Source organism: Culex quinquefasciatus, chromosome 3 (genome assembly GCF_015732765.1).
Source record: "Culex quinquefasciatus strain JHB chromosome 3, VPISU_Cqui_1.0_pri_paternal, whole genome shotgun sequence".
Classification (NCBI taxonomy): Eukaryota; Metazoa; Arthropoda; class Insecta; order Diptera; family Culicidae; genus Culex; species Culex quinquefasciatus.
The window spans coordinates 112,146,909-112,172,965 of record NC_051863.1 but is presented as its reverse complement, the minus strand read 5'-3'; the positions used below and the strand labels follow the sequence as shown (position 1 = coordinate 112,172,965).

At 37.3% G+C, this 26,057-nt stretch overlaps 3 protein-coding genes across 13 annotated transcripts in view; 2 read left to right on the top strand and 1 right to left on the bottom strand.

The window, feature by feature from the left end:
* Positions 1 to 26,057, top strand: part of LOC6043806 — a 274,342-nt gene that overhangs the window by 95,740 nt on the left and 152,545 nt on the right. The window lies entirely within an intron of this gene.
* Positions 10,685 to 15,497, top strand: LOC6043808 (odorant receptor 82a). The gene is made up of 5 exons (XM_038266367.1): positions 10,685 to 11,071; positions 12,633 to 12,813; positions 12,873 to 13,308; positions 13,369 to 13,521; positions 14,238 to 15,497. The coding sequence occupies exons 1-5, from the start codon at positions 10,690 to 10,692 to the stop codon at positions 14,292 to 14,294; spliced, it is 1,209 nt and encodes a 402-aa protein (XP_038122295.1). The 5' UTR covers positions 10,685 to 10,689; the 3' UTR covers positions 14,295 to 15,497.
* LOC6043807 (odorant receptor 82a) lies at positions 16,307 to 17,817 on the bottom strand. The gene is made up of 5 exons (XM_001861371.2): positions 17,436 to 17,817; positions 17,195 to 17,375; positions 16,701 to 17,136; positions 16,496 to 16,648; positions 16,307 to 16,439 (listed from the first exon to the last, which is right to left on the bottom strand). Exons 1-5 carry the CDS (start codon positions 17,803 to 17,805, stop codon positions 16,383 to 16,385), a joined length of 1,197 nt encoding a protein of 398 aa, XP_001861406.2. The 5' UTR covers positions 17,806 to 17,817; the 3' UTR covers positions 16,307 to 16,382.

The following is a 26,057-nucleotide window of genomic DNA, read 5'->3' as shown; positions in this document are numbered from 1 at the left end:
TGATCCGTCAATAACGGAGTAGCAGCTCATTGGCAGTCAACCATGCTCATGCTCATGCTCATGCTCATGTTTCTTGTTTCTTGTTTCTTGTTTCATGTTTCTTGTTTCTTGTTTCTTGTTTCTTGTTTCTTGTTTCTTGTTTCTTGTTTCTTGTTTCTTGTTTCTTGTTTCTTGTTTCTTGTTTCTTGTTTCTTGTTTCTTGTTTCTTGTTTCTTGTTTCTTGTTTCTTGTTTCTTGTTTCTTGTTTCTTGTTTCTTGTTTCTTGTTTCTTGTTTCTTGTTTCTTGTTTCTTGTTTCTTGTTTCTTGTTTCTTGTTTCTTGTTTCTTGTTTCTTGTTTCTTGTTTCTTGTTTCTTGTTTCTTGTTTCTTGTTTCTTGTTTCTTGTTTCTTGTTTCTTGTTTCTTGTTTCATGTTTCATGTTTCTTGTTTCTTGTTTCTTGTTTCTTGTTTCTTGTTTCTTGTTTCTTGTTTCTTGTTTCTTGTTTCTTGTTTCTTGTTTCTTGTTTCTTGTTTCTTGTTTCTTGTTTCTTGTTTCTTGTTTCTTGTTTCTTGTTTCTTGTTTCTTGTTTCTTGTTTCTTGTTTCTTGTTTCTTGTTTCTTGTTTCTTGTTTCTTGTTTCTTGTTTCTTGTTTCTTGTTTCTTGTTTCTTGTTTCTTGTTTCTTGTTTCTTGTTTCTTGTTTCTTGTTTCTTGTTTCTTGTTTCTTGTTTCTTGTTTCTTGTTTCTTGTTTCTTGTTTCTTGTTTCTTGTTTCTTGTTTCTTGTTTCTTGTTTCTTGTTTCTTGTTTCTTGTTTCTTGTTTCTTGTTTCTTGTTTCTTGTTTCTTGTTTCTTGTTTCTTGTTTCTTGTTTCTTGTTTCTTGTTTCTTGTTTCTTGTTTCTTGTTTCTTGTTTCTTGTTTCTTGTTTCTTGTTTCTTGTTTCTTGTTTCTTGTTTCTTGTTTCTTGTTTCTTGTTTCTTGTTTCTTGTTTCTTGTTTCTTGTTTCTTGTTTCTTGTTTCTTGTTTCTTGTTTCTTGTTTCTTGTTTCTTGTTTCTTGTTTCTTGTTTCTTGTTTCTTGTTTCTTGTTTCTTGTTTCTTGTTTCTTGTTTCTTGTTTCTTGTTTCTTGTTTCTTGTTTCTTGTTTCTTGTTTCTTGTTTCTTGTTTCTTGTTTCTTGTTTCTTGTTTCTTGTTTCTTGTTTCTTGTTTCTTGTTTCTTGTTTCTTGTTTCTTGTTTCTTGTTTCTTGTTTCTTGTTTCTTGTTTCTTGTTTCTTGTTTCTTGTTTCTTGTTTCTTGTTTCTTGTTTCTTGTTTCTTGTTTCTTGTTTCTTGTTTCTTGTTTCTTGTTTCTTGTTTCTTGTTTCTTGTTTCTTGTTTCTTGTTTCTTGTTTCTTGTTTCTTGTTTCTTGTTTCTTGTTTCTTGTTTCTTGTTTCTTGTTTCTTGTTTCTTGTTTCTTGTTTCTTGTTTCTTGTTTCTTGTTTCTTGTTTCTTGTTTCTTGTTTCTTGTTTCTTGTTTCTTGTTTCTTGTTTCTTGTTTCTTGTTTCTTGTTTCTTGTTTCTTGTTTCTTGTTTCTTGTTTCTTGTTTCTTGTTTCTTGTTTCTTGTTTCTTGTTTCTTGTTTCTTGTTTCTTGTTTCTTGTTTCTTGTTTCTTGTTTCTTGTTTCTTGTTTCTTGTTTCTTGTTTCTTGTTTCTTGTTTCTTGTTTCTTGTTTCTTGTTTCTTGTTTCTTGTTTCTTGTTTCTTGTTTCTTGTTTCTTGTTTCTTGTTTCTTGTTTCTTGTTTCTTGTTTCTTGTTTCTTGTTTCTTGTTGCTTGTTTATTGTTTCTTGTTTCTTGTTTCTTATTTCTGAGAAAAACGTTAAATTTTGTTCTGCAAAGATTTCGAAAAAAAATCAGGTCAATTCTTTCAATTTTATAAAACAAAGAACTGAATTTTAATAGTGCACAGGATTTTGAAACGAATTGCATAATTGTATCAAAAGTGATAAAAATGCATGTGGTACATTTATGCGAACAAGGGCAGTTCAAAGTAAGTAAGCATTTATGTATTACTGTAGGATGTAACAAAAAGCTCTAGGGTGCTCCAAACTTCAATGTTATATATACCAAAAGATGCGCAAGGATCTGGCCATCACGCCAGTGATGCCCACAGGAACAAACCCCTGAATGCCCACCAAAAAGTCATTTCTGTTACACTCTAGTATTACAATTTGAGTTTTTACGGGAAATCATTTTTTTTTTTTTGATAATTTCTTTATCAAGAGAATTTTTTTAAACAAACATAAGCAAAAACGAGAAAATGTAAAGATTTGGTGGCACTTTAATTTGTATGTTTTTTTTCTGAATCTTGAACAGTTTATAACATGTAGGCATATGTCATACGTCTCCTCATACATTTCAGATCAAACAAGAAAAGCTTTCAAAACTCCCCTTTGCCAACCTTTAACCTTCCCCACGGGTTTCGAGTCCCAAACCACATCCGCACTTACTGCAAAGATTTCCACACACGATACATCCTCTTGTTTGATGTGGGTAAGTGTGTGTGTGAGTTGAATCTTCTGCCACGGACATGCTTGAAGAAGGTCTTTGGCCCAGCTCAACTCCCCAACAGTGTACACTGTACAGCTATCTGGGGCCTTTTACCGGGTCTGCCATCACCTTTCACGTCCTCCCTTAAGGGTAACAAAATTTTCGTGGAACTTGACTTTACAACACTGCTCTCGCCCACGAAAAAGTCACTCAACACACGCTATCCCCGGGATCTCGCAAGTACATGCACTTGAATGTGAAGAATGTTACTGACTTACCGATGTAGAATTACTGGGTGCAGAACCATGAAGGACGGACCTCCTGTTACTACTACTCCTGCTGCGTGTCTGTTTTCTGCTTGATTTATTGTGGACCTGTCCTCCCCGTGGAAAATTCTTAAGTAACGGGAAGATTTGTGGGTGCGAGGCGGGAGGTGCAGGGACCGCGGAATAAACCGCAAACTGCTCGTTTCTGACGGTTTGCGACCGCCGTGTCTAACCTGTGTTGATGGATAAATGTAAGGCGTTGCACCTGCTGGAGGTGAAAGAGAGAGAAAGAGTAGGATTTTATAAATTTATGGCAGACACCGTGCTTTGATGACATGGCATAAATTTCCCGAAATGATTTTGAGTTGTTGAGTTGACGGACTCATTTATCTTTTATGTTGAAACTAACGCAACTAACGCAAAACCGTTCGAACTTTAAAATCTTGGGCTTTAAGTTCGCAGCTCACAAAAAAACGTAATCAAATATTACGACATACAAGCTTTCCATCTTCGTCATAAACGTTCTATGATAAAAGAACTACCCTGCTCATCGATGTCCTTGAAAGCCGTATCCTCTTCACGAATCCCAGTCTCCTTCAAAAATAGACCGAAGCAAAAACGGTATGTCTGGTCTGGTCTGGTGCGAGGTCGCAGACTTAAATACGATGTCAAGCACAGCAGAGCACTTTTTCTCAGTCTGATGCGCCCCCTTAATTTGCGTTCTCCCATAGACTGTCCCGCATAATTTGACTTATGATGGAAAATTAAATGGAAGATGAAAATGTTAGATAGGGAAAATTTACCTATTTTCTACACAACACACTGAGCGGTCAATTCTGATAATGTTTGAAGTATTTCACTAATTGATGGTTAAAGGTGTGATTTGAGGTAATTATGTTTTCTCAAAGTCTTGTCTTTCTAAAATATCTACGAATTTAGTGATTTGATGATTTATCATAAAAACTGGTTGGCCTATTCTTTTGTATAAACAAACATGTTCAAATTATGATAAATATTTTCTTAAAAAAGATGTTTACCCTTTTGAAAAGCAAGGCTTGATTTTAAAATTTTAAGATTATTTCGCAATTTCACTTTCAGTGCACTAAATTTTATAAGACAACTAAAGCAGATTCTCGGGATTATGCACACTAAGCCTCGTAGAGTGGCATGACCCACATTGTCCCGGTCCAAACTATAAAGCCTAGTGCTGAAACCGAGCAAGATGCCTCTCCTACAACGGTACCATTTAAGATTTATCGGCGCACAGACGAATGAAAATTTGGATAATTCATGGTTTGTGATTTATTGCCGTTTCGGTTTAAAATTTAGCAGCGCACTTTGAGCACGAGAACATAATCTGCAGTGAGTGCTCATGGTGCAACTTCAACCGTGATGGATTGCATGTTGGAAGCAGTTAGAATTCACGAACGTTACCGAATCCCACTGCTGCAAAAGCCACGATAAGTATGATGAACAATTTAGGAAGATTTTATTACCAACAAATAAAGCAACAAAAATTCCGCACAAAACGCTTCCATCGCTACTTTTCAGCCATTCAGAATTGCTACTCCGCATACAATGATACGATTTATGATGAATAAAACTCAATTTTTATGAATAATTTCGCAGGTTTGCTTCTGCTGTAAGGGCGGTGCAAGAAATAAATAAAACGAAAGTGCCCTTCGCAATAACAATACACACCATAAATGCCGCAACTGCGAAGCGCGCTGGAGAGATGGAAAACGAAGAAATGCAACGGTGACTGTTTCTATGAAGGAAGAATCTCCGTAGCTATAGGAGAAATGTCTGAAGCAGACAGCTTCACATCCATTCAAAGCTGGGGCTGGAAGAATGCTAGGTCCTCGAGCTTTGCGGTGAGCTTTCGAGAGTAAATCATTGTTCTTCGACATCAGGAGTTGTTTGCAGAGAGGGAATCTTTCTGACAGTGAATAGTGGGTTTGAAGAAAAAAAAAGCAATAGTAACATCACAATTCACTAGCCATAAAGTAGATGAACCCATTGAAAATGATCGAATGCAAGTTTGTAGGATGGTAAGGTTGTAAAAATGACAGATTGCTAGATTACAGAATTTTAAGATCTTTGAACTGCATACACACTAGGGTGGCCCATATCCGGGTATCCTCAGTGCTGCTTACAAAGATTGACTAATCAATGGGCTCCTCTCCTCTCTTCCATCTTATTCCATGAAATTTTTATAAGAAAAGTCATCAACGACCCTAACACCCACAATTCAGAGTCGAACGAATCGTTTCCTCAAAATAGGGACGTGGCGTTACATCGTGCTGCCACCTGGTTTTTTTAAGCGCAAGAGTGGAAAAGTGCTGAGTCATCGTCTAAAAATAGACGGCGTCCTATCTCGCCCAGCAAAATGTAGTCGATAAAGTAGTCGGTTTCTATGAGAAAAAGTGGAAAACGTTCATAGGGGGATGGCGTCGCTATTATTAGACCACGTTTTCCACTTTTTCTCATCGAAACCGACTACTTTATCGACTTCATTTTGCTGGGCGAGATAGGAAGCCGTCTATTTTTAGACGACAACTCAGCACTTTTCCACTCTTGCACTTAAAAAAACCAGGTGGCAGCACGATGTAACGCCACGGCCCTATTGTGGGCTAAGTGCCAAAGTCTAAATAATAATGCTAGTAACTCACACCATCAAAACAAATGTTTTCGTAAGTTAATATGACATATCGATTGTTGACCACCCCTTGGTGGCCGAGGCAGTAATGACATTGGGTTAGTCTGTCAATCCCGTTCGAATCATGTTTGAATCCCGTAGTCGACACTTTTTGTTTTTTGTTTGATGATTTTTTTTTTCAGATGAACCTCAAGGGAATAATTCTCTCGTCAATTTCGAGCTGTGTTCTCTGTGTTTATAAATGGTACCACAGTTTTGGGTGTACTCTGTACTATTTCGCGGAAGTAGGATCTTCTTCATTTAAATTCTCTAGCAAGTTAGGGACCATCCACAAACCACGTGGACACTTTTATGATGATTTCACCAAAATGGTAACTATCATAATCAAACTAATCTAATCTGGAGAATGTCTTAGGTTGATTACCGCCTAGCATCTTCTTGTAATTATTAACATTTGCAACAATCAAGCCTTCAGACACTTAGTTTCGAGTAGGAATCTCGCAATCGAGAACGCCAAAACAATGCAGTAGAGCGAATAAATTGATTTTTTTTAAGTTCCCCATTTCAGTAAATTGCATTTAAACATCATAAACGTTAAAGCGGCCAGGACAACTGCGTAAAGTTAAACTGCATAGATGAATCCTTGAGTTGGATTGAATTTGAGCGTAAATGATCAAACAACAACACAATCCAAATCTACATGGGAGGAAGAAACGTGGTGATCTCCCGCTCACGTTCCTGTTTGTTTGGGTAATGAATCGTTGGGAGCACCATGCTAAGAAGTTTTGGTGCTCCGGGACCCTCTTGGATGGGACATTGTATTTCCACGAATGTCCTGAACACTACTTTGCCGTGGTTATAGCGCTACAACTCGCTCAATGATAATTATCAAAATCAAATAAAAAAAAAACTAAAAAAGACACCGTACGGATCGAGGTGCTCTTTGTTGCGTTGGGTTCGTATAAGTTCAATGAAGATTCTTACGCCAAAAAGTGACAACTTTGGCCACTCTGGAACCGTTTCCGGAAAATCTGCAGACTGTATGGGAAAAGTTACGTAAAATAAAATTTTGATCACAGGAGGCTGATTAAGCAAACAAGCGAAAAACGTCAACAAACGAAAAAAGAAAAGACGAAGTTTGTCGGATTTAGCATGTTTCCTATTAAATGCAACCAGAAGAAAGACTTTTGGTCTACAAGTTGGAAAGTTTCGACTAAAAGAGAAAAAGGTTTTTTAGAAAGAAAAAGTGAGAAGTAGAATCCAAAAGTGTACTCAGTGGAATGACTCATTTACAATACAGAAGTTTTAAAAAGGCAAAGGTTTTAACGCTGTGTTTTGTACCATTTTTGTGCGTCTAATTTTACAAAAAAGTCCAGTTGACAACGAATTTCAAAATCATCACCATTTTAGACTTCAAATTAATTAAAAACACGTATTTTTCGATTGTTCTAAAATGACAGAGGTCCTACTGCCTCTCCGTCTCAAGATATCGAAAAATTAACCTCGGATTCATGGTCAGGGAATAAACTTATTCTTTAGGACAAAGTTTCAAGCAACTCAAAGAAGGGTCTTATTTTTTTCGATTTTTTTTAAATGGCAGAGAATGAATGACCTATAAGAGCAGTTCTCTACGAAATCGGTCTTTTTTCTTCAATTTTAGGGCCAAACATTCAATATTACGCCCTTTTAAAATGTTAGTCTTGGTTTAAAAATTTTGAAAAAAATGTTTTCGAAAAGATCGGAAAATTTCACAGATGTTTCATATATTAACATTGAAAATCGGACCATTACTTGCTGAGATCAAGGGGTTTCCAGCATCAAGGATTACTGACCAGTCTAAATGGAATTACCAGGATTACTGGCAATATGTCATGAATTACTTTGATTTCCCAGAATTATTTGGGATTTCCAGAAATCACTTAGAACTGCTCAAATTTATAAAAAATAACTTGGAATTACTGCCTAGCTTCCAGCATATTGAGAAAAGTCTTTGGAATTGGATCGAATGACAGTTGTCAAACGCACAAAACCACGTGCTTGGCAATAGTGCACAAAATTCCAGGGATTTTTATATGTTGTACGGGGAATTCCCGGAATTAAGCAAAAATCTTAATTTGGCCTGGAAATAACATTAGTATAACAATTAATATGTTTAAAATTTTCTAAAATTTTATATAAATTGGTACCATTTTATCTGCTGTCATTTTTGTTTTTTATACATCTTAAACCAATTTTTAAGCTGTTTTAGTCATGTCATATAGAAATAATTAAAAAATAAATATTTATAAAATACTTATTTAATTTGAATTAGAAATGTGGTGCCTATAAAATTCTAAGCACAACAGAGAACAGAAAAAATTGTTTAAGCTATCTTAAAACTGGTATCCTTGTTTAGATTGATATTATTAGTATTGATCTAATTCTATAAATTTAAAGCTTGAAAAACATAACAAATATAAAGAAACCATAGATTTTATGACTTTTTCAAAATCTTCCCGGAATAAATAAATATTTTTCCCGTTTTCCGGGAAACTCAAAACCTGGGAAAATTGGGCGTCCTGCTTGAAAATCGTCGAATAATTGGGTAAATATCAACATCTGTTTGACAACTGATTTTGACGTTATAGTGCATTTAAAATTCAAAGCACAACAAAGAACAAAAAAATCTTTGAAACTATCTAAAAGTGCTATCCTTTTAATAGTATTGAGCTAAAAGTATTATTTTAAAAACATAACAAATATAAAGAAAATATAGATTTTATGACGTTTTCAAAAATTTCCCTGGAATAAATAATATATTTTTTCCGTTTTCCGGGAAACTTGGACGCCCTACTTGGAAATCGTCGAATAATGGGATAAATATCAACATCAGTTTGACAACTGATTTTGACATTTGAATTAGAGAGCATCCAAATTTGCGGACATTCCGAATCCGCTCTGTACTTCTTACAACCATAAAAGGCATCAAGGAAAAGCAAAATGCATTCTGCCGATTTACTTGAATTGATGGGAAATACCAAATTACTGAGTAACTATGGAATTACTCGAATTACTAGGGAATTACTAGGTTATTCCAGAATTACAGGAATTACTGCAGAATTTCGGAGTAATTCTGGAATTACAGAATTACATACTCAAAATCCGAATGATTCCGTACTGGCTATAACTTTGGATTCTTACATGGAAATTAATAGGCAATAAATAGAATCATAAAAGGTTTATCGAAATTATCTTTTTAACAGTTATTTTTCAATATTTTATTATTTTCTGAAGTATGTTTTCACAAACAAGAATCATGAAATTACCAGAATTACTGGGATTATTAGGAATTACCAGGATTACTCTGGAATTACTCAGTAAATCCGGAATTACAGAATTACTTGCTAAAATTCCAAGTAATTCCGGATTAGTGACCAGTCTGACACGATGCTGGAAACCCCTTGGCTGAGATATCGACAATAAAAAATGGTGGGTTGTTTGGGTGAGACTTAGAAAACATAAATTTTCCTGTTTTTAAACCTTTGCATTGCAATATCTCAGCAACTAAAGGTCGTATCAACAAAGTCCGAAAAAGCAAAATATAGAGAATTTTCTCAACTTTTCAAAAACATTTTTTCCAAAAGTGTGCAAACATGTGCACTATTTAGAAAAAATGAAAAACTGCGACTATTTTCAAAAAGTTACCTAAAAATGGCTATAACTTGAAAACGGTGCACTTTATCAAAATTTCACTGAAGTACTTTTGGATTGCAAATTTGATTTTACATCGAAAAATGATGTTGAAATTTTTTTGCGACCAATATTTCGATTTTTTGAAAAAATCAGTATTGATTAAAAAATTCATAACTCGGTCAAAGATTTTTCGCACAACCTGGAAATTTCTGAAAAGTTGGCATTTTATGTCCTCTAAAACATATCAAAAAAAATAAAAATAGTGTTTTTTTGCAAAACAAGTTTAAGTGATAAAAAGTTAAATAAAAAAATTACCATTTTTTTTTACAGTGTATCCTTTTTTTTAGTGTAGTCTGTATCCATACCTACAACTTTGCCGAAGACACCAAATCGATCAATAAATTCTTTCAAAGGATACAGATTTTTGAATTTTCATACATCATTTTTGTATGGACAGCTGCCAAATTTGTATGGAAAATTTTATGGACAAACTAATGATGCAAAATGGCTTCTTTAGGCATACCGAAGGCACCAAAAAAAGTTCAGTCGGACTAAAAAATACAAAAAAAATCGTATGACCGAAATCCTAGAGAACTGCTCATAAACAAATGTAAACATTGAGTTTATCTCTCACACCTTGTGTTAACTTTTGATTATAAAATTATAAAAGCAACTTTGTATGAAGAATATTATCTCAAAAAAAAAATAAATTAATATCCATCAATCTTGCGTCTCCAGGATAAGATGTTTACTTTTAACACTTACTGTTTAATGGAGACGTATGGCAATTCAGTAAACCTTCTTGTCGACGTCGTCGTGCTATCTTGTCGCACCCGCCATTTTGACGTTCCGAGAAAAACGCGTTTTAATGTTTGACCTTGAATATTCAAAAACGAGAGCACGCAATGTAAACAATAACAAACACGTTTTGTTTTGCTCACCATTCTGTGCATTGTCCCAAAGTTTGGTTGAAGTTGGTTGCTGGAGTCCCGAGTTATAATTACAAATGTTTACGGTAGTCTAGCTTGTACGTGCGACAAACGCATCCTGACTTTCCTGGCCTGAAATCCCTTTGGCCTTTTGTCGCACTTACATCAATTTTCATGGAGTGACAAGATAGCACGACAAGATTGAAACTACTTTCATATGTAAAGTGACAAAAATGGGGATCTGTGGAGGTCAAAAGGTGAGGCATTGTGAGCTGAACAAAATGGCGTTCTTAACTCAATTTGGCCCAAAATGCACGTACGACAAGTTAGCACGATGGCGACGTTGTGTTTGTACCATAAGCTTCCATTTTCAAAATGTATCCATAAGAAAATGTGGGAAATGTGCAATCCTTCTTCAAAATGCAACATTTAAAGCTCGTTTGTTGAAGTTCAAGGCCGTTCCATATCCGTCAACCATTGTCCCTGTCACGAAGGACTGTTTTTGTGGTCAAGTTTCTCACGTTCGTCAATCCGGAGTGTGGCACACAGAAATAATTATGACATCCAGTGGCCCGCGGCGGAAAAGGACGGAAGCATGGTGGTCAATAAAAGCTGGAGCTGGTCCGCCCCGGATGTCCAAAGTGCATTTGACGCTGAAATGGCCACCACAACTGCGAAGGCTACCTCTAATCCTGGCACCCCGAGGGCGGCTTGGGTTAGCGACGTTGGTGGCCGAACCATAGATGACGAAGAAAACTTTCTGCGGGTACAACTGTTCTCCATGGCGTTGATTGGCGTTCAGGAGCGTGAAACTGTGCCAAGTCGGATCTATTCTTACTTTTGCTTCTACTCGCTGCTGATTATGGACCTTTCGATGGTCCTTTTTGCCGTGCAGCATTTCGGCGATATGGTGCTAGTTTGTGACTGTTTGGGACCGGGGTTTACCGCGTATTTGGGTATGGTGAAGCAGCACTATCTCAGCGAGCAACGGAAGCAGCTGTGGGAAATTATTTATGCGCTGAAAAAGTTGAAACAGATTGGTAAGTAGTCGTCCATTTGTTCGTCCCGATTTTGTCCTCCCATCAACCGTCTAAAACTAGCAAGCAATGGGTTCAGACTTATAAAAAAATCATGAAAATCAAAACAATTCCCACGAACAGCACTATTATAAAAATCAAGGCAATCGAGCCTAAAGTTCTAGTGGAAAATAAAAACTGAGTTTTTCGACGCACCGCGTGCTGAACCAGGAAAATGGCGAGAACGTCTTTAAAAGTTTGTTTCACTAAAACTGCGATAACTTTAAAATTGAGGTGAAGTCCTGTACTATTTTGAGCACATAAAGTTGCGACTTTCAATTACAAAAATGCAGGTAACAAAATCAAAATCCGAAGGCCTTGGAAAAAAATGGCATTTCGGATAATAGAATCTTCAGATAATCTGATCACAAAAAATTTTTTTTTGATTGTTGAGCTTTGTTACATTTTAAAAGACATGTAGTCTTACGTTACTTAATTGAATAAACAAATAAAAATAAAATTTGTAATGACCCTTACCTTACATTAAAGTTTCTTAGAATTATTAAGTCCAAGATGGCGGTGATGCAATTTAAAAATGAAAAAAAAAAAAAAACAAAAACATCTTCTTAATCGTGAATCGATTTTTCAAAATTCTTTCGATCTTCGGATAATCGAGATTTCGGATAATCGAGTCTTGACTGTATTTCTAAAATATTTTCTTGAAATTGAAATCATTTATAATTATTTAGTACGAACTATGTTTACGGTATTTAAAAAAAATAAAAATGTGTAATTCTCTACCAACTCACACGAAATCGGGAAAAGTTGCCCCGACCCCTCTTCGATTTGCGTGAAACCTTGTCCTACGGGGTAACTTTGTCCATGATCATGAATCCGAGGTCCGTTTTTTGATATCTCGTGACGTAGGGGCGGTACGACCCCTTCAATTTTTGAGCATGCGAAAAAAGAGATGTTTTTCAATAATTTGCAGCCTTCAACGGTGATGAGATAGAAATTTGGTGTCAAAGGTACTTTTATGTAAAATAAGACGCCCGATTTGATGGCGTACTCAACGTATTTTTCATCGAGAAAAACAAAACAAAAATAAAATCTCTGCCATTTTCCGTTACTTGACTGTACAAAATTTTGGAACATGTCATTTTAAAGGAAATTTAATGTACTTTTCGAATCTACAATCTACATCTACAATGTAGATTCGAAAAGTACATTAAATTTCCCTTAAAATGACATGTTCCAACATTTTTACATCAAAATTTTTACACGGAAAACGGCAGAGTTTTTTAAACTTTTTAAGCGTTTTTCTCGATTTTACATAAAAGTCCCTCTGACACCAAATTTCTATCTCTTCACCGTCTGGCTGCAAATCATGGAAAAACACCTCTTTTTTCGCATGCTCAAAAATGAAAGGGGTCGTATTGCCCCCCCGTCAGGAGATATCAAAAAACGAACCTTAGGACAAAGTTTCACGCAAATCGAAGGGGGGTCGGGGCAACTGCTATGTGAGTTGGCGGAGACTGACTTACTCAAATGCAATTTCTACATCTGTGTACGAATCAACTTTCAGCAAAACCAGACGAGATCAGGTCCATTGAGCGAAACAATCAGATCGATCGTTACTTGGCTACGGCTTATTTGACCTCTGCCGTTATCACAGGATCACACTTTATTGTAACAGCAATTGTCAAGGCTGTCTACTCAAAGGTAGTCCACGGCAAATTCGTATGGCAGCTGCCTCTGCTCCAAAGGTAAGCCCGTTTGTATATGATAAGTACTTTGAAATTTGCTTGTTTCTCCTCTTCAACAGTTATCCCTTTGACATCAGTCACCCACTGATGTTCGCCGTGCTCTTTGTCTGGACCAGTGCAACCATCTACATGGTCGTGTTTGGCAGTGTTTCCAGCGATGCCGCCTTCGGTGGACTGGCCTCCAACTTGGTCGTCCATTTCAAGTTCATTCAGGCCGGTTTCAGAGACCGCTCCTTCGAGGACAACGATCCATCGCTGAAGGATCTTATCGAGTACCATAGGCATGTGCTGGATCTGTCGCGCAAGTTGATTTCGGCGTATCGACCCATTATGCTGAACAATTTTATCGTTGCGTCGTTTTTACTCTGTGTGCTGGGCTTTCAGCTGGTGCTGTTTATGGGATCCACAATGATGTTTCTTTACATAGTTTTCGTTACAGCGATTGTGATACAGATAACCTTCTTTTCCTACTATGGATCACAGCTGTCGCACGAAGTATGTCGCGAGGTTGAAGGAGTTAGTAAACAAACCAATGTTTGTACCTTAACTTTTTAGAGTGCGCTGGTTGGGGATGCAATCTATTGTAGTAACTGGTATGAAACAAGTCCCAAAACTAGAAGGCTTTTGCTGCAATGTTTGATGAGAGCTCAAGTGCCTGTGAATATAAGAGTGGGATTTATCGAGGCATCTATGCCAACCTTTCGTGCTGTAAGTTTTTCTTTTCTTTTTCATACCGTCAGTGAGAAGGTCTCAGGGTCTGTGGTTGAAATTCAATTAGAATGATGTCATTTTGCACCAGTTCATGAACGCTTTTGCCAAAAATGATCTAATTTAAACTGAACATTTCAATTTTGTTTTGTAATTATTCGTAAAGTACTTACTGTTAATTCTCTAACATGTTATACAGTTAAATAACTTGTTTTAAATTATTCTTTGTATTTGAGCATCATTCTAACTTCAATTATCAAACGATTCACATTTTTATTTTTAAATAACCCTCCTTTCTTCTAACTATCTAAAAGTGGGGGATAATCTAGCATCTCAGCTCAGGGTAGCAACTTTACACAAGAAATGCTTAAACGACGAAATAAATGAAATGAATTGACATGAAAATTTCTGAATAGCAAAAACAATTAAAATGATATAAAAGAACATTTTAAGTGGAGACGAAACTAAACGGTTAGACAAAATCTTCCTAAAATAGTGCGAAGTTTAATGAAACTAACCTCGCAAGATTTTGGAAAGATTTTGTTTAACTATTTAGGAAAATATCTACTTAGAAAATGTTTGATATAATTTAAAATGTTTTTTTTGCTATTTAGAAAATATGAAAGGTGCATTATTTTATACCCAAAGTCATACTTACTGGCGGTACATTTTGATTATGAAACTGTCGAGTTATCTATGAAATTATTCTTTTCTAGATTTTGAATTCAGCTGGATCGTACGTAGCTCTTCTTCTTTCATTTACTGATACATAAAACTGATTTTCACTGATGGTAAAAAATGTCATCACTGTGTGAAAAACAAAGCATCTTTGAAAATGTTCGTAAACCTAATAGCATTTACACTTGGGAAAAAATACACCAATCCAAAAGTGTTTTCACACTGCATAACCCTGCACCAACGCTATAAGGGTTTTTATCTTAAAAAACGCCAATTATTAGTTTTCAAAAAAAAAGGCATATCATGTACACTTTAATCTAGACTTTCCAACTGTTTACCTAGTTGAAAGTAGCTTAGTGTGACAAAAAAAGGAAAATTATGTAAAATCTCAAGAGATACCCCTTGCCTCGATTCTTTAGACATTTCAAAGTAACGGTGCCAATTTAGAGGCAAATCGGTTATGGTTTAAGGGTCGCTTTTTATAAGTTTATATGGGGAAAAGCGCAAAAATATATGGGGAAAAGCATCGCTTCAGGATTTGGCAGCCGGTGGCGCAGGTCTCGCCCAAAATTGCCTAAGTATGAGATTCTTCTAGGAAATTTAATTTTCTACAACGTTGTCGAAGGGTGCTAAAAGATCCGAGTTGAACCCGATGATTTATTAGCAATGCGATGAAAAGAAATCGGCTTATATATACTTGAAGGTATATAAGGGGTATATAGAAAGTATATAAGAAAATACCTTTTTCTTAAAAACAAAATCACCAAAAATCAGGATCAACTCGGAACGTTTTGCACCCTTGGGCAAAGTTGTAGGGAATTGAATTTTCTACAAGATATCACACTTGAACAATTTTGGACGAGGCCCGCGTCACCTGGCAGAAAAATACTGAAGCGACGTTTTTCTGCGAACGTTTTTGTGATTTTCTCTATATAAATTTCAACGATAAAAAGCGACCTTAACCGATTTGGCTCAAAATTGGCACAGAGTCAGTGGGTCCCTTTATATCGATTTTTTTCTATTATCACCCTAATATAGCTTTATTGCCAAGCAACTATTAGCTGAAATTGTTTTATTTTAAACAATTAAAGAACGTGAAAACTAAGCAACATAACATTTAAAGTATTTTTTGCTGCAAAACATTACTAAGAAAATTATAAAAGTTTTTAGAAAAGGCATAAAACATTAAAAATCCTAACAAGAAATTTTGATCAAACACCCTTTGACTAAGGCCTTGGAAAAGTTTAAGAGCAAGTAAAATCAAGCATAAAAATATAAAATAATGTGTTTCCTTCTCATAACGTTAAGTTGTTTTTGTTTTATGCTTTTATTAGGACAACTTTTTTTCGCTCCCCGAGCAGACGGAAATAACTTGGGAATAACAGTTATTGATGTTTGAAAATACTAGGCGAATAACATTTTATGTTATGATTATGATTTGTTATTCTTCGTCATGAACTTTTTGTTATTTGATTGATTTTGTAATAACAGACTTATAACACTTTTAGTTATTCTTCGAACATATTTTTGTTATAATTTTTTGTTATTTTTACAACCAATCCGATCATCCCAATAACAGTTGCAGGTATTCTACCAATAACAAAAAAATTATTCCAAAGTTGTTTTGGTTTTCAATCAATACCAGACCAATAACAAATTCTGTTATGATAACATAAACTTTTACTAAACTCTTATGCAAAAATGGATTTTTCAAGAAGATTCCATAACACTTTCTGTTATTTTAACAGTATTTGTTATTGAAATGGCATGAATTTAGTTACTACTGTCCGCCCGGGTCCTGTGTGGAATTTGAGTGAAGACATCTTTTGTAATCCATCTACTGTAAACCATTGAGTGAGCAATTAAAAAACTTTTTTGATGATGTTGAAATCTGAACCTTGTAGTTTTATACAAAAAACTTGAGATGTTTCCAACATACACAATGATTAAAAGCGTTTTCAACTGAAATCGAGTGGTCAATAGCTCAATAAGAAGTGCGCAAGCAAGTTTCTATCAAAAGTCTGGTAAAAAAAGTTGTTTAAATTGTGAAAATCAGCAAATTGGATGGAGTTAGGAGCAGGTGCTTAAACTGCCAAACATACGAGAGTTTCCCCTAATGTAATTCAAACTTTTATTTATTTGCTGAAGTTTGTTAATTCAATCGATTTAATACAGAATCTGTTTTAATCTTCTGTAAAGGACAGAAGTAGAGCAACATATGATCCAGCAGAATTCACGATCTAGGAGAGAAGAACTTTGAAAAATTAATTTAACAAAATGTGGACTAGATAAGTACCGCACGAAACGTTGGCAGCGATGCCACCATGATGCCCACTTTGGTATTAACCGGAACTTGCGCTCTCTTGATGCAAAACAGCAATAGTTTTCTGGTTTTTGGGGTTGCTTCGTACCAGTTGCTACAATAGATGGCGTCACCAACTGCGGCACTCTGAAAAAAGTTGTAACATTTTAAAACAAATAAAACGATAACTGCGTAATACCTCGTATAACAGCTGTGATCCGTAATATGAGAAGAAAAAGATCTGAATTACTATTGCGGTTATATAAGTAATGTAGAGCAACATCAGCGAAGTTCCCAAGTATACAACCATCTCGAATCCTAAAACACACAGCAAAACGGAGGCAACCAGTAGATTGTTCAGAATTATGATCCTGAATGAACTCATGAGTCGCCGTGAAAGTTTCAAAACCAACGTATGATACTCGATGAGATCTTCCAGCGATTGGTCGTCGTCCTCAAATCGACGATCTTTAAATCTATTTTGAAGAATCTTGAAATGAACCACCAAGTTGGAAGCCAATCCACCGAAACCGGCGTCACTGGATACACTGCTGAATACAACCATGTAGGTGGCAGCACTGCACCATATGAAAAAGAAGGCAAAAATTGCCGGATGACTTATGTCAAATGGAAAGCTAAAGATTGGAGAAAAAAAAATTTATTATGAAGGAAAAAAACTTGATAGTATTTTACCTAATAGCTATCGGCAGATTCCACTCAATACAGTTACGAATAAAATAATTATACGTTCCTTTTAAAATGGCTTCCACGATAAAAATTGTTCCGGTCCCCATAGACGATGCAAAATAAGCTGTTGCCAGAAATTGATCTATTTTGTTGTTCTTCTCGATCATTTCAATATCACTCACCGTCGCTGAAGTTTTATGAATCACAACTAGTTAGCATCAAGAAAATGCCGAAAAAAATCGCTTACCGTTTTGCTTCAACTTTCTGAGCTCATGAATTATGTACCATAGTTGCTCGCGATGGACATCCAAATAGTACTGTTTCACGACGCCCAAAAAGCACGTGAAGGTTGGCCCCAGGCAGTCACACACGAGCAAGATTTCGCCGGCATTCTGGTAGGCAAAGTGCACCCCAGCCAAGTCCATGATCAGCATGGTGAGGAAACAGCCGTAGAAGTAAATCCGACTTGACACAGTTTCGTGCTTCCGAATCCCGTTCAGCGCCATGGTGAACAGCTGCACCCGCAGAAAGTTGTCTTTTTCCTTGTCTGGTGATCTGCCCCGACGGTGGTTGCCATCGTTGGCAGTCCAGGCAATTTTGGAGGTGAATGTGGCCATTTCAGTTTAAGGTTCACTCTGGTCTACGGAGACGAACTGACAGCGGTTTTTATTGACCAACGAGTATTGACGAGACCAGTACTTTTCCACTGACAAACGTGAGAAAATAGGTCATGGAGACAATCCTTGGTGGCACCATGCGATTATTGTATCACTGATTGTCGTCAACAAGTTGAACCACGATGATGAAGCAAAAATCCAACTGATCGTGATATTACAGTGCGACAAAAATGACTTTTTTGCAGTCAATCAGGAGCAGTGAGATCCTTTTAAATGTTGGTGTATATAACATATAACAACTCATTAAAGTAACATGGCAAAACAAATGTATTATCGATTAACGATTTGTTTTTGAAGTTTCAGATTATAATAAACCAGGAATTTTGTTCATCTTCGTTTTGTTTTTCTTCGAGAAGCAACTCTTTGGTTTATTGATTGCATTAGAGCTGAAATATTTTGAGTCAAGGAATAGTTTCACTAAATTGAGAATTAAGCGTGACATAAATCAATGTCAATGTAAATCTTTTGTTCGTTTAACATAAACTATAACTTGAGTAATGAAAATTCTTACTAAATTTAAAATGTGTGAAGAAAACCTTAAAGTGTGTCAACAAAAATACTTATTTTTGGTGAAAAAAACTATCTATTTGGATATTATAAACCGAGGTGACATTAACAGGTTATATTTTGTTTTGCAAAATTTAAAACTATGAACTAAATACGAAAACAGAACTGAATTCAGTACAGAAGTATCCAAAGAGTACATCTATGAATAGTTTTCAACAATGTTTGACACATTATTATTACTTTCAATGAAATTGAGTTTTAACCGGAATGGACAACATTATCGGATTTTTCGGAAAATATTACACTATGCTTATTATTAATAGTAGTTTATGCAACAAGTTGCAAAAAGAGGATTTTTTCAGCAAGAGTCGTACTCGGTGAACCTCGTTGGATAAATACGAAGAGTGCTGAAAAAATCAAGTTTTGCAACGAGTTCCAAACAACATTTTTGCAATTCCAAAAAACACACACTAGGTGAAATTTTTAGGCAAATTTTCATGTATTTTGTCAATAAATCGATTAAATCAAAAAATGTTGAAAAGCGTTACTTTTCGAAACAAGTTCTGAAAAGTTAAACTTTTCAGCACCCATTTGAATGCTGAAAAGTAGAACTTTTCAACATTTATTTTGAGAAGTGTTGCTATTCGATTCTGTTATTTTTGGTACAGAAAAGTAGGCTATTTCGTCGTTCAAGAATGACAGGAAAAGTAAGTTGTTTCAAGACGGAATTGCAAAAAATAAATTTGTAAGATCCAATGTTAATGAGATACTTAAACATAATTCAAAAGTTAAAGTAGTTATGTCACAGACATAAAGAATTAGCTTTTCCCAGGTAGTGTGGGTTGGGGGTAATCCCTGACCCACTAAACCATTCCTTGATCGCCGTGCTCTTTTCCCCCGGGACCACCTTTCGGTATAACTTCGGGGGGAGGCGTTGCATTTCTGCACTAGTCTACTTACAGGATCCATGCCGGGTACTAGAACCATTTCCTGTTCCACATACATATGAGTCCATGCGAGGGTTTAACCGCGCCCAAGAATCGCGTTGCTTGTGATCGGCTAGTCATATGCAGTCCTCTCCTTGGACCATCGAGACGTGTACCGATTTGGTAGAGCCGACCATCATAACGTGCTCTCCTTCACAGCCACACTCGTGGATTTTCGACTAGGCTCCTAGTCGTTCCTCGTCTGATCGTCTCTCCACTTCCGCTGGAGAGCCGAAGTGATCTGCGTCACCGCTCCGACTACCGCATACCACTTGGCGATGTCGCTGCACATTTTTCGCACCACATTATCCGGGCTGGTGTCTGCTCCGATAATGGCCAGCATTTCGCTTCGCGCTGCCTCGAAGCCAGGGCAGCCGAACACCACGTGCTCCGGTGTCTCCTCGCAATCGACGCAATCCGGACAGAGAGGAGACTCTGCATGTCCGAACCTGTGCAGGTACTTCCTGAAGCAGCCATGGCCCGACAGGAACTGTGTGAGGTGCATGCCTTCTGCTCACCCATGTGAATACGGACGGGATAAGCCGATGCGTCCATCTGCCTTTCTCCGTAGTGTCTCACTCACGTTGCCACCTTGCCAGCGATTCAGCTCTCGCAGCTTCCCGGATACCTCTCGTGACTCTTCGGGTGTAGCGCACGGTGTCCTCCTCCAGTGTGATGCCGATGGGAATCATTCCGGCTATGACGCCAACCGCTTCTGACGAGATGGTCCTGTACGCGCTTGCAACCCGCATGGCTGTCAGTCTCTGCGTTCTGTCGAGCAGCGCTCGATTTCGCTTCGTCCCAGCGCCGTCCTGACCGAGCCACGTAGCCTAGTGGTAACGCTCCCGCCTAGTAAGCGGCAGATCGGGGTTCAAGTCCCGGCTCGGACCAACACAACTGGTGATCTTTTCCCTTCTGGATTCGATTGCTTAGTAAAGGGAAGGTAGTGTATCGTCACAAACTGGACCTTATCACAACACCTTAGGGAGGCGACCTATGGAATGTTAACATTAAGTTGAGAATGAAATTGCCACTGAATCCGCTTTGTAAATGCCGGCCCCGATACTCTTCAAGGGTGTTCCCCTCAGGAACTGGGAAAGATTTACTTTACAGCACCGTCTACCATACCGGTTCGCCGTACCTAAGTATGAACGTCGCGACACTTGCCAAGAGCCGGCGCCTACTGCTCCTAGGTCCAGCTTTGTTCGGCATAATCCTCGACAGTGCCATGATCGCCTTAGCCGCCTTCTCGCAGGCGTAATCGACGTGGCTGTTGAAGTTCAGCCGGTCATCCACCATCACCCCGAGGTACTTGAGCGCTCTCTTCGAGTGCACGACGTGTTCTCCAACGTGTATCTGGGCCTGCTGCACCTTCTTGTGGTTACTAACCAGTACTATCTAGAGATCCTAAATAGGAAGACTCAACATTCAATATTAGGCCCTTTTAAAATGTTAGTCTTGGTTTAAAAATTTTGAAAAAAAAATTCGAAAGGATCGGAAAATTTCACGAATGTTTCATTTTTTAACATTGAAAATCGGACCATTAGTTGCTGAGACATCGAAATTAGAAAATGGTGGGTTGTTTGGGTGAGACTTAGAAAACATCAATTTTCCTGTTTTTAAACCATTGCATGGCAATATCTCAGCAACTAAGGGTCGTATTAACAAAGTCCAAAAATGCAAAATATTGAAAATTTTCTCAGCTTTTCAAAAATATTTTTTCAAAAGTAAGCAAACATGTGCACTAATTTTAAACAATGAAAAACTGCGACTATTTTCAAAAAAGTCACTAAAAATGGATTTGACTTGAAAACGGTGCACTTTATCAAAATTTCACTACCGTACTTTTTGATTGCAAATTTAATTTTACATCAAAAAATGAAGTTGAAATTTTTTTGCGACCAATTTTTCGATTTTTTGGAAAAATCAATATTGATTCAAAAATTCATAACTCGCTCAAAGATCAATCTCGAGCAATAGGGGGAATTTGTATGGAGATTTCCCCTTTTTTCGAGCTTGCGGGTTTAGGTCTTAAGGATAAATTTACTCATTTTCTTCCTGTGACCTATGCTGACTGACTTAAATAGCATTTGTAGTTTTTAACTTTCAAGATATTTTTTTCTATAAAAATCAACGAAGGGAAGTTGCTAACAACCTAACATATTGCCATATTGTTGATGTTTCTGGTTTGTTTCATTTTTTTTCAATGCACAACTAAAACAGTGATTTTTCAAACGAAACACTTGAAAATTAATTTCCACATCAACTTTCCTCCTTCTTGGGCATAAGTCCAAGCAAAGTAGGAAAAAACTTTTCCCACTTGGTCCCGTGGGGACCACGTGGTTTTTCACATGGTGTGTGCTGCTCGCCCTCGCTATGGGTCGTCGCGTCCGTCAGAGTGTCACTCATGAGGTTAATTTTTGCTGCAAGCAGTCGTCGTTGCGAAATGCGCCGAAAGCTTCCACTACTTGCCCACACGTGTGGGAACCACGTGGCAAAAATTAGAAAACGAACTGACAGTTGAGGGTGGGCAAAACTTTTTCCACTCACTTCCCACTTCCGCAAACCTCAACCCAGAAACCACACATGAGTGGGAGTATCGCGCGTGGGTGTGTTTTTTAGCTGTCAGCCATTCTGGTTTGAAATTTCGTGCGATTTTGCAGTGCCGTGTGAGTTTATGGGGTCGTTTCTTTTTTTTGTCCGGGTCCCCTCTGGCCTGACCCTGGTCAGCACCACACATATCCCGGGCACTTTCTCGTTTCGTCAAGTTGGTGGTGGTGTCGTCAAGTTCTGGGTCGAACCAGAAGGTGCTCGGCTGTGAGTAAGTAGGGGAACTGAACTTTTTTCCCATTGTTCCACGCCGGAAAAGGAAACTTTCACATACTCAGGACCTAGTTTTGTCGAAGAAATGAGGGAGAAAAACTTGCAATGTGCAAGCTTCGCATAAACATATAAATTTTTCTTTTCTTTTCTTTTTGTTGTTCCCAAAACTAGGATCAAGTTTTGCTTCCCAGAAACCATTTGTTGATGTAGTTTTGATCGGTTGAGTGTCGTACGGAAGAAGGCAAAAGTTGGTACGAGAAGAAAACTGTCGTTTTCTTGTGTGAACATTATCACTTTTTATATTAGTTGGGCACACATGTCTTAGTATTGCGTTGTTTATTTTCAATTATTTGTTTTGTTTATTTTTTTATCGTACTTATTTTAAATTGCAGAACTGAAATTACTGAAAATTACATGATACATGTTGGAGCTTCTTTAAAAAAAAGATTTCTTTCGGAAAAATACAATTTTGGTGAGCTGTATCAAACAAAAATGGTTTAAAAAGTACATCCAACATGTTTGACCAAACAGCACTGCGATCCCCATAAAATTGAAATTAAATTTCCATTTCAACCCAATTCAACCTGGGTATGCATTCCGACCCGTAATCCCAAAGAACCCAAGACATGCCAGAGGGCCGAGCATCCAACCAAAGTTCCTTGTAAAACCTTCCAGGGGCTGCCTGAAAAGGCAAAACGCGCACGTCCAGGCAAATATTTAGAAACGCAAAATAAATTTCGGTTTGCCATAAATTTGGCCTTCGTTTCGTGGTACCGGGTGGAATCTAACTCAACAACCCCGGCAAGCAAGCAGCCATTTCCAGTAGGGGGTGGGGCCCTCGAGGGCTGATGAAGGTGAGATTTACTTGTGAAACAATAACTGGTTGTTGGTTTTCCGGGTTAGGGGCAGAGGGGGTTACCGCACACCGTGGCTTAAGTGGTATGAGATTGAAGTTGCGGGATGTAAATTCCTACGGAACGATACCTGCTGGGTTTTCTTTCTTCGGAGCTTTGCATTATTGGTGGGCTAATTTTGAGGTGCATTCGGGTGGAAATCCAATCAGGATTGGAGCGAACTTTTGACTAGGTTATTCGAAAATGGTACCTTAAGAAATTAGTATCTGATTTTCATGATAATTTAAATAGTTTAGATTTAACTTTTTTTCGTAAAATTTCGATAACTTGTAATGTTTGTAATCAAACCCCTTATGTTTTTACATAATTTTTTTTGTTATTGTCTGCTCTACAACTTTGTAGAACATTGTTAAACTTTTAAAAATATCCTGCGAAGTTAAAAAAGCACGAAATTTGAAAACGAATTTTTTTTCTGAATGAAAAAAAATGACCCATCTGGGTTAATATAGATTCGAAAAGAACATTAAATTTCCCATAAAATGACAAATTCCATAATTTTTTACAGTCGAGTAACGAAAATGGCATAGTTTTTAAAGCTTTTTTAGTGTTTCTTTCGATGAAAAATACGATTTTTCGGAAGTCTGAGTACGCAATCAAATCGGGCGTCTAATTTTACATAAAAGTCTCTTGGACACCAAATTTCTATCTCATCACCGTTTCAGGCTGCAAATTATTGAAAAACACCTCTTTTTTCACATGTTCAAAAATTGAAGGGGTCGTACCCAGGCCCGTGATACTGACGTAGCTTGCTGAAGCCGCCACCAAATGTTTGGTGGCGCTGTTTCGGTATTAACATTTCAGAGGGTCACAAATCAAAATATAATAAATCTAATTTAATGTTTGGGAAAAAATCCTGTAGCTGATCAGCTTCCGCAAATTCTAATCTGGCCAATGAACTTACAGATCCACGAACAGGGCATAGTCCATTGTTAAGGACGTCTTGGAGCTCACTATGCAGTTTCGAGAAAGCATGGTATATTTCTGGAGTTTTTTTTTTTTAAATGTCCAATAAACCAAATTTCCAGTTTTTGCTTTATGGGTGTTTTTGAAACCACCATGAGTCAGGGGTATTGAAAAACACCCAAAAAGCCAAAACTGAAAATTTGATTTATTGAACCTTTTTAAAAAAAATTCCAGATTTTACCTTATTTACGTTTATAAGAAAGCATGCTTTTGAGTCAAACAAACCAACTTCTATGGTACCCCGTGGTTTGAATGTGTTGGTAAATTTTCGACCTGAAAGCCTTTTATGAACAGCTGTTTTTTGACATAATAGTTCAAATTTAGAAACTAATTTTGTTGTTTTATGTCTATTCTAACTGAAACCAATAAAATTATTCAAATATTGTGCAAAAACATTGCTAAAATCACTTCCCAATTCACCCCATGTGTCCTGATTTGCCCGGATAATAGTACACATTTAATTTCATTTTAAATAATAAAACAAAAAAAATAAAATGATTTTCATCCTTTCGATTTTGCGCCCTTTTCGTCATGTTACTTCCCATAATTTTGACACTAGACACCAAAACTTTGGTACTTTTTAGGCTTCAGTGACATTGTATGCAGATGACAGCCGTAGCATCCCCGTGGTCGTACCGTTCCTCCGTCACAAGATATCATAAAACGGACCTCGGATTCGTGATCAGGGACAAAAGTTACCCCTTAGGACAAAGTTTCACGCAAATCGAACAAAGGTCGGGGCTACTGTGTGAGTTGGCGGAGAATTACCCATTATGGTCGAGTGTTTTTGCAATTTTTATTTGTTTGATTAAAATATACCGATAAGATCGTCTGAAGCTACTTTTTTTTAAAGGGATAAGGAGAATTCTCCAAGGTATCTCCAAATAAGTTACACATTGATTTTCGGTTATTCGAAGGATGCAAAATGACGAACTTTTTCGTAAGAATGATTATAAAAACTATCGATATCCCCAGCAAAGCGGAATTCCCTTCGCGTGAACTTGCTCTAAAGTTTGCATTCCTTATTTCATCAGCCCCGTTTAGCCATCTAAATTCCCGTTCATGTCGTCACCAGGCCAGTGGTGACAAGAATAGAAACATCAACATTGCAATAATTTCCCTGGCCAACAACTCGTGCGGGAATTTCCCAACTAAATCTCTCAACGGCATGCAAAGGATGCATCGTGTCCACAGAAGCATCTCTCCAGGAGTCTCAAGAGCCGGCAGTGTTGCCAGCTGCCGATTGTTGTTCGGTGCCTGTTGACATTCCATTCTCTGTCTGCAAAAGGAAGGTCGGAGTGGCCATCGTCGTCGTCCTCGTCGTCGCCATCGGTTTCAGCGGCAGAGCTTTTCCAAACAAACAACGTCAACACGGCGACTACAATGGCCTTGTCAACGTCGACGGTCCCTTTTCTTACGGAGGGAAGTTTGCTCTTGAGCTTAATGAAGTACCCCGCGATAGTGCAAGACGTTCATGACACCTTTTTTCGCTGTTGTCACGCCGGTTACGGAACGGCCAACTTCATCGTCTGTGCCGGGGATGGTTTTGCAGGACGACCAGGGAGGAAGGATATCACAATGTTATAAAGAGGTCCGCTAAGGAAATTGTAACTATTTTGACTTCACATTGTTATGTTGAGAAGTATTGAGAAATCCTCGCATTGTGATACGGGTACAATCACAGGAGATTCAAAACTTTTGCAATTTACCAAAAGATAAACATTCTATATGCTAATTAATGTGTCCTCCCAGACCATCAGCTAAACTCTATCGAAATTGTTGATTTGCAAAGTTAACCCTAGAAGGCGACGATTTTGCTTTTGATGTGTCTCCAGAGCAAAGGATTTATTTTGCTATTCAACTTTCTTTGTAATCGAACGATATTATGAATTTTGTCAAAAAAGGCTAAATTTACAAAGGGTGATAAGAAATTAACATTTTTTCAAGGCTGACGGAACGGCCATGTTAGGATTCATTAGCAAAGTATAAATGGAAAATC

Excerpts from the sequence above, each read along its gene's own strand:
- LOC6043808 (XM_038266367.1), top strand. The coding sequence starts at position 10,690 with ATGGCCACCACAACTGCGAAGGCTACCTCTAATCCTGGCACCCCGAGG. Across the intron at positions 11,072-12,632 it reads GAAAAAGTTGAAACAGATTG|CAAAACCAGACGAGATCAGG; the intron begins GTAAGTAGTCGT and ends ATCAACTTTCAG. Across the intron at positions 13,309-13,368 it reads GATCACAGCTGTCGCACGAA|AGTGCGCTGGTTGGGGATGC; the intron begins GTATGTCGCGAG and ends TTAACTTTTTAG.
- LOC6043807 (XM_001861371.2), bottom strand. The coding sequence starts at position 17,805 with ATGGCCACATTCACCTCCAAAATTGCCTGGACTGCCAACGATGGCAAC. Across the intron at positions 17,376-17,435 it reads CAGAAAGTTGAAGCAAAACG|CGACGGTGAGTGATATTGAA; the intron begins GTAAGCGATTTT and ends ATAAAACTTCAG. Across the intron at positions 16,649-16,700 it reads GATCACAGCTGTTATACGAG|AGTGCCGCAGTTGGTGACGC; the intron begins GTATTACGCAGT and ends AACTTTTTTCAG.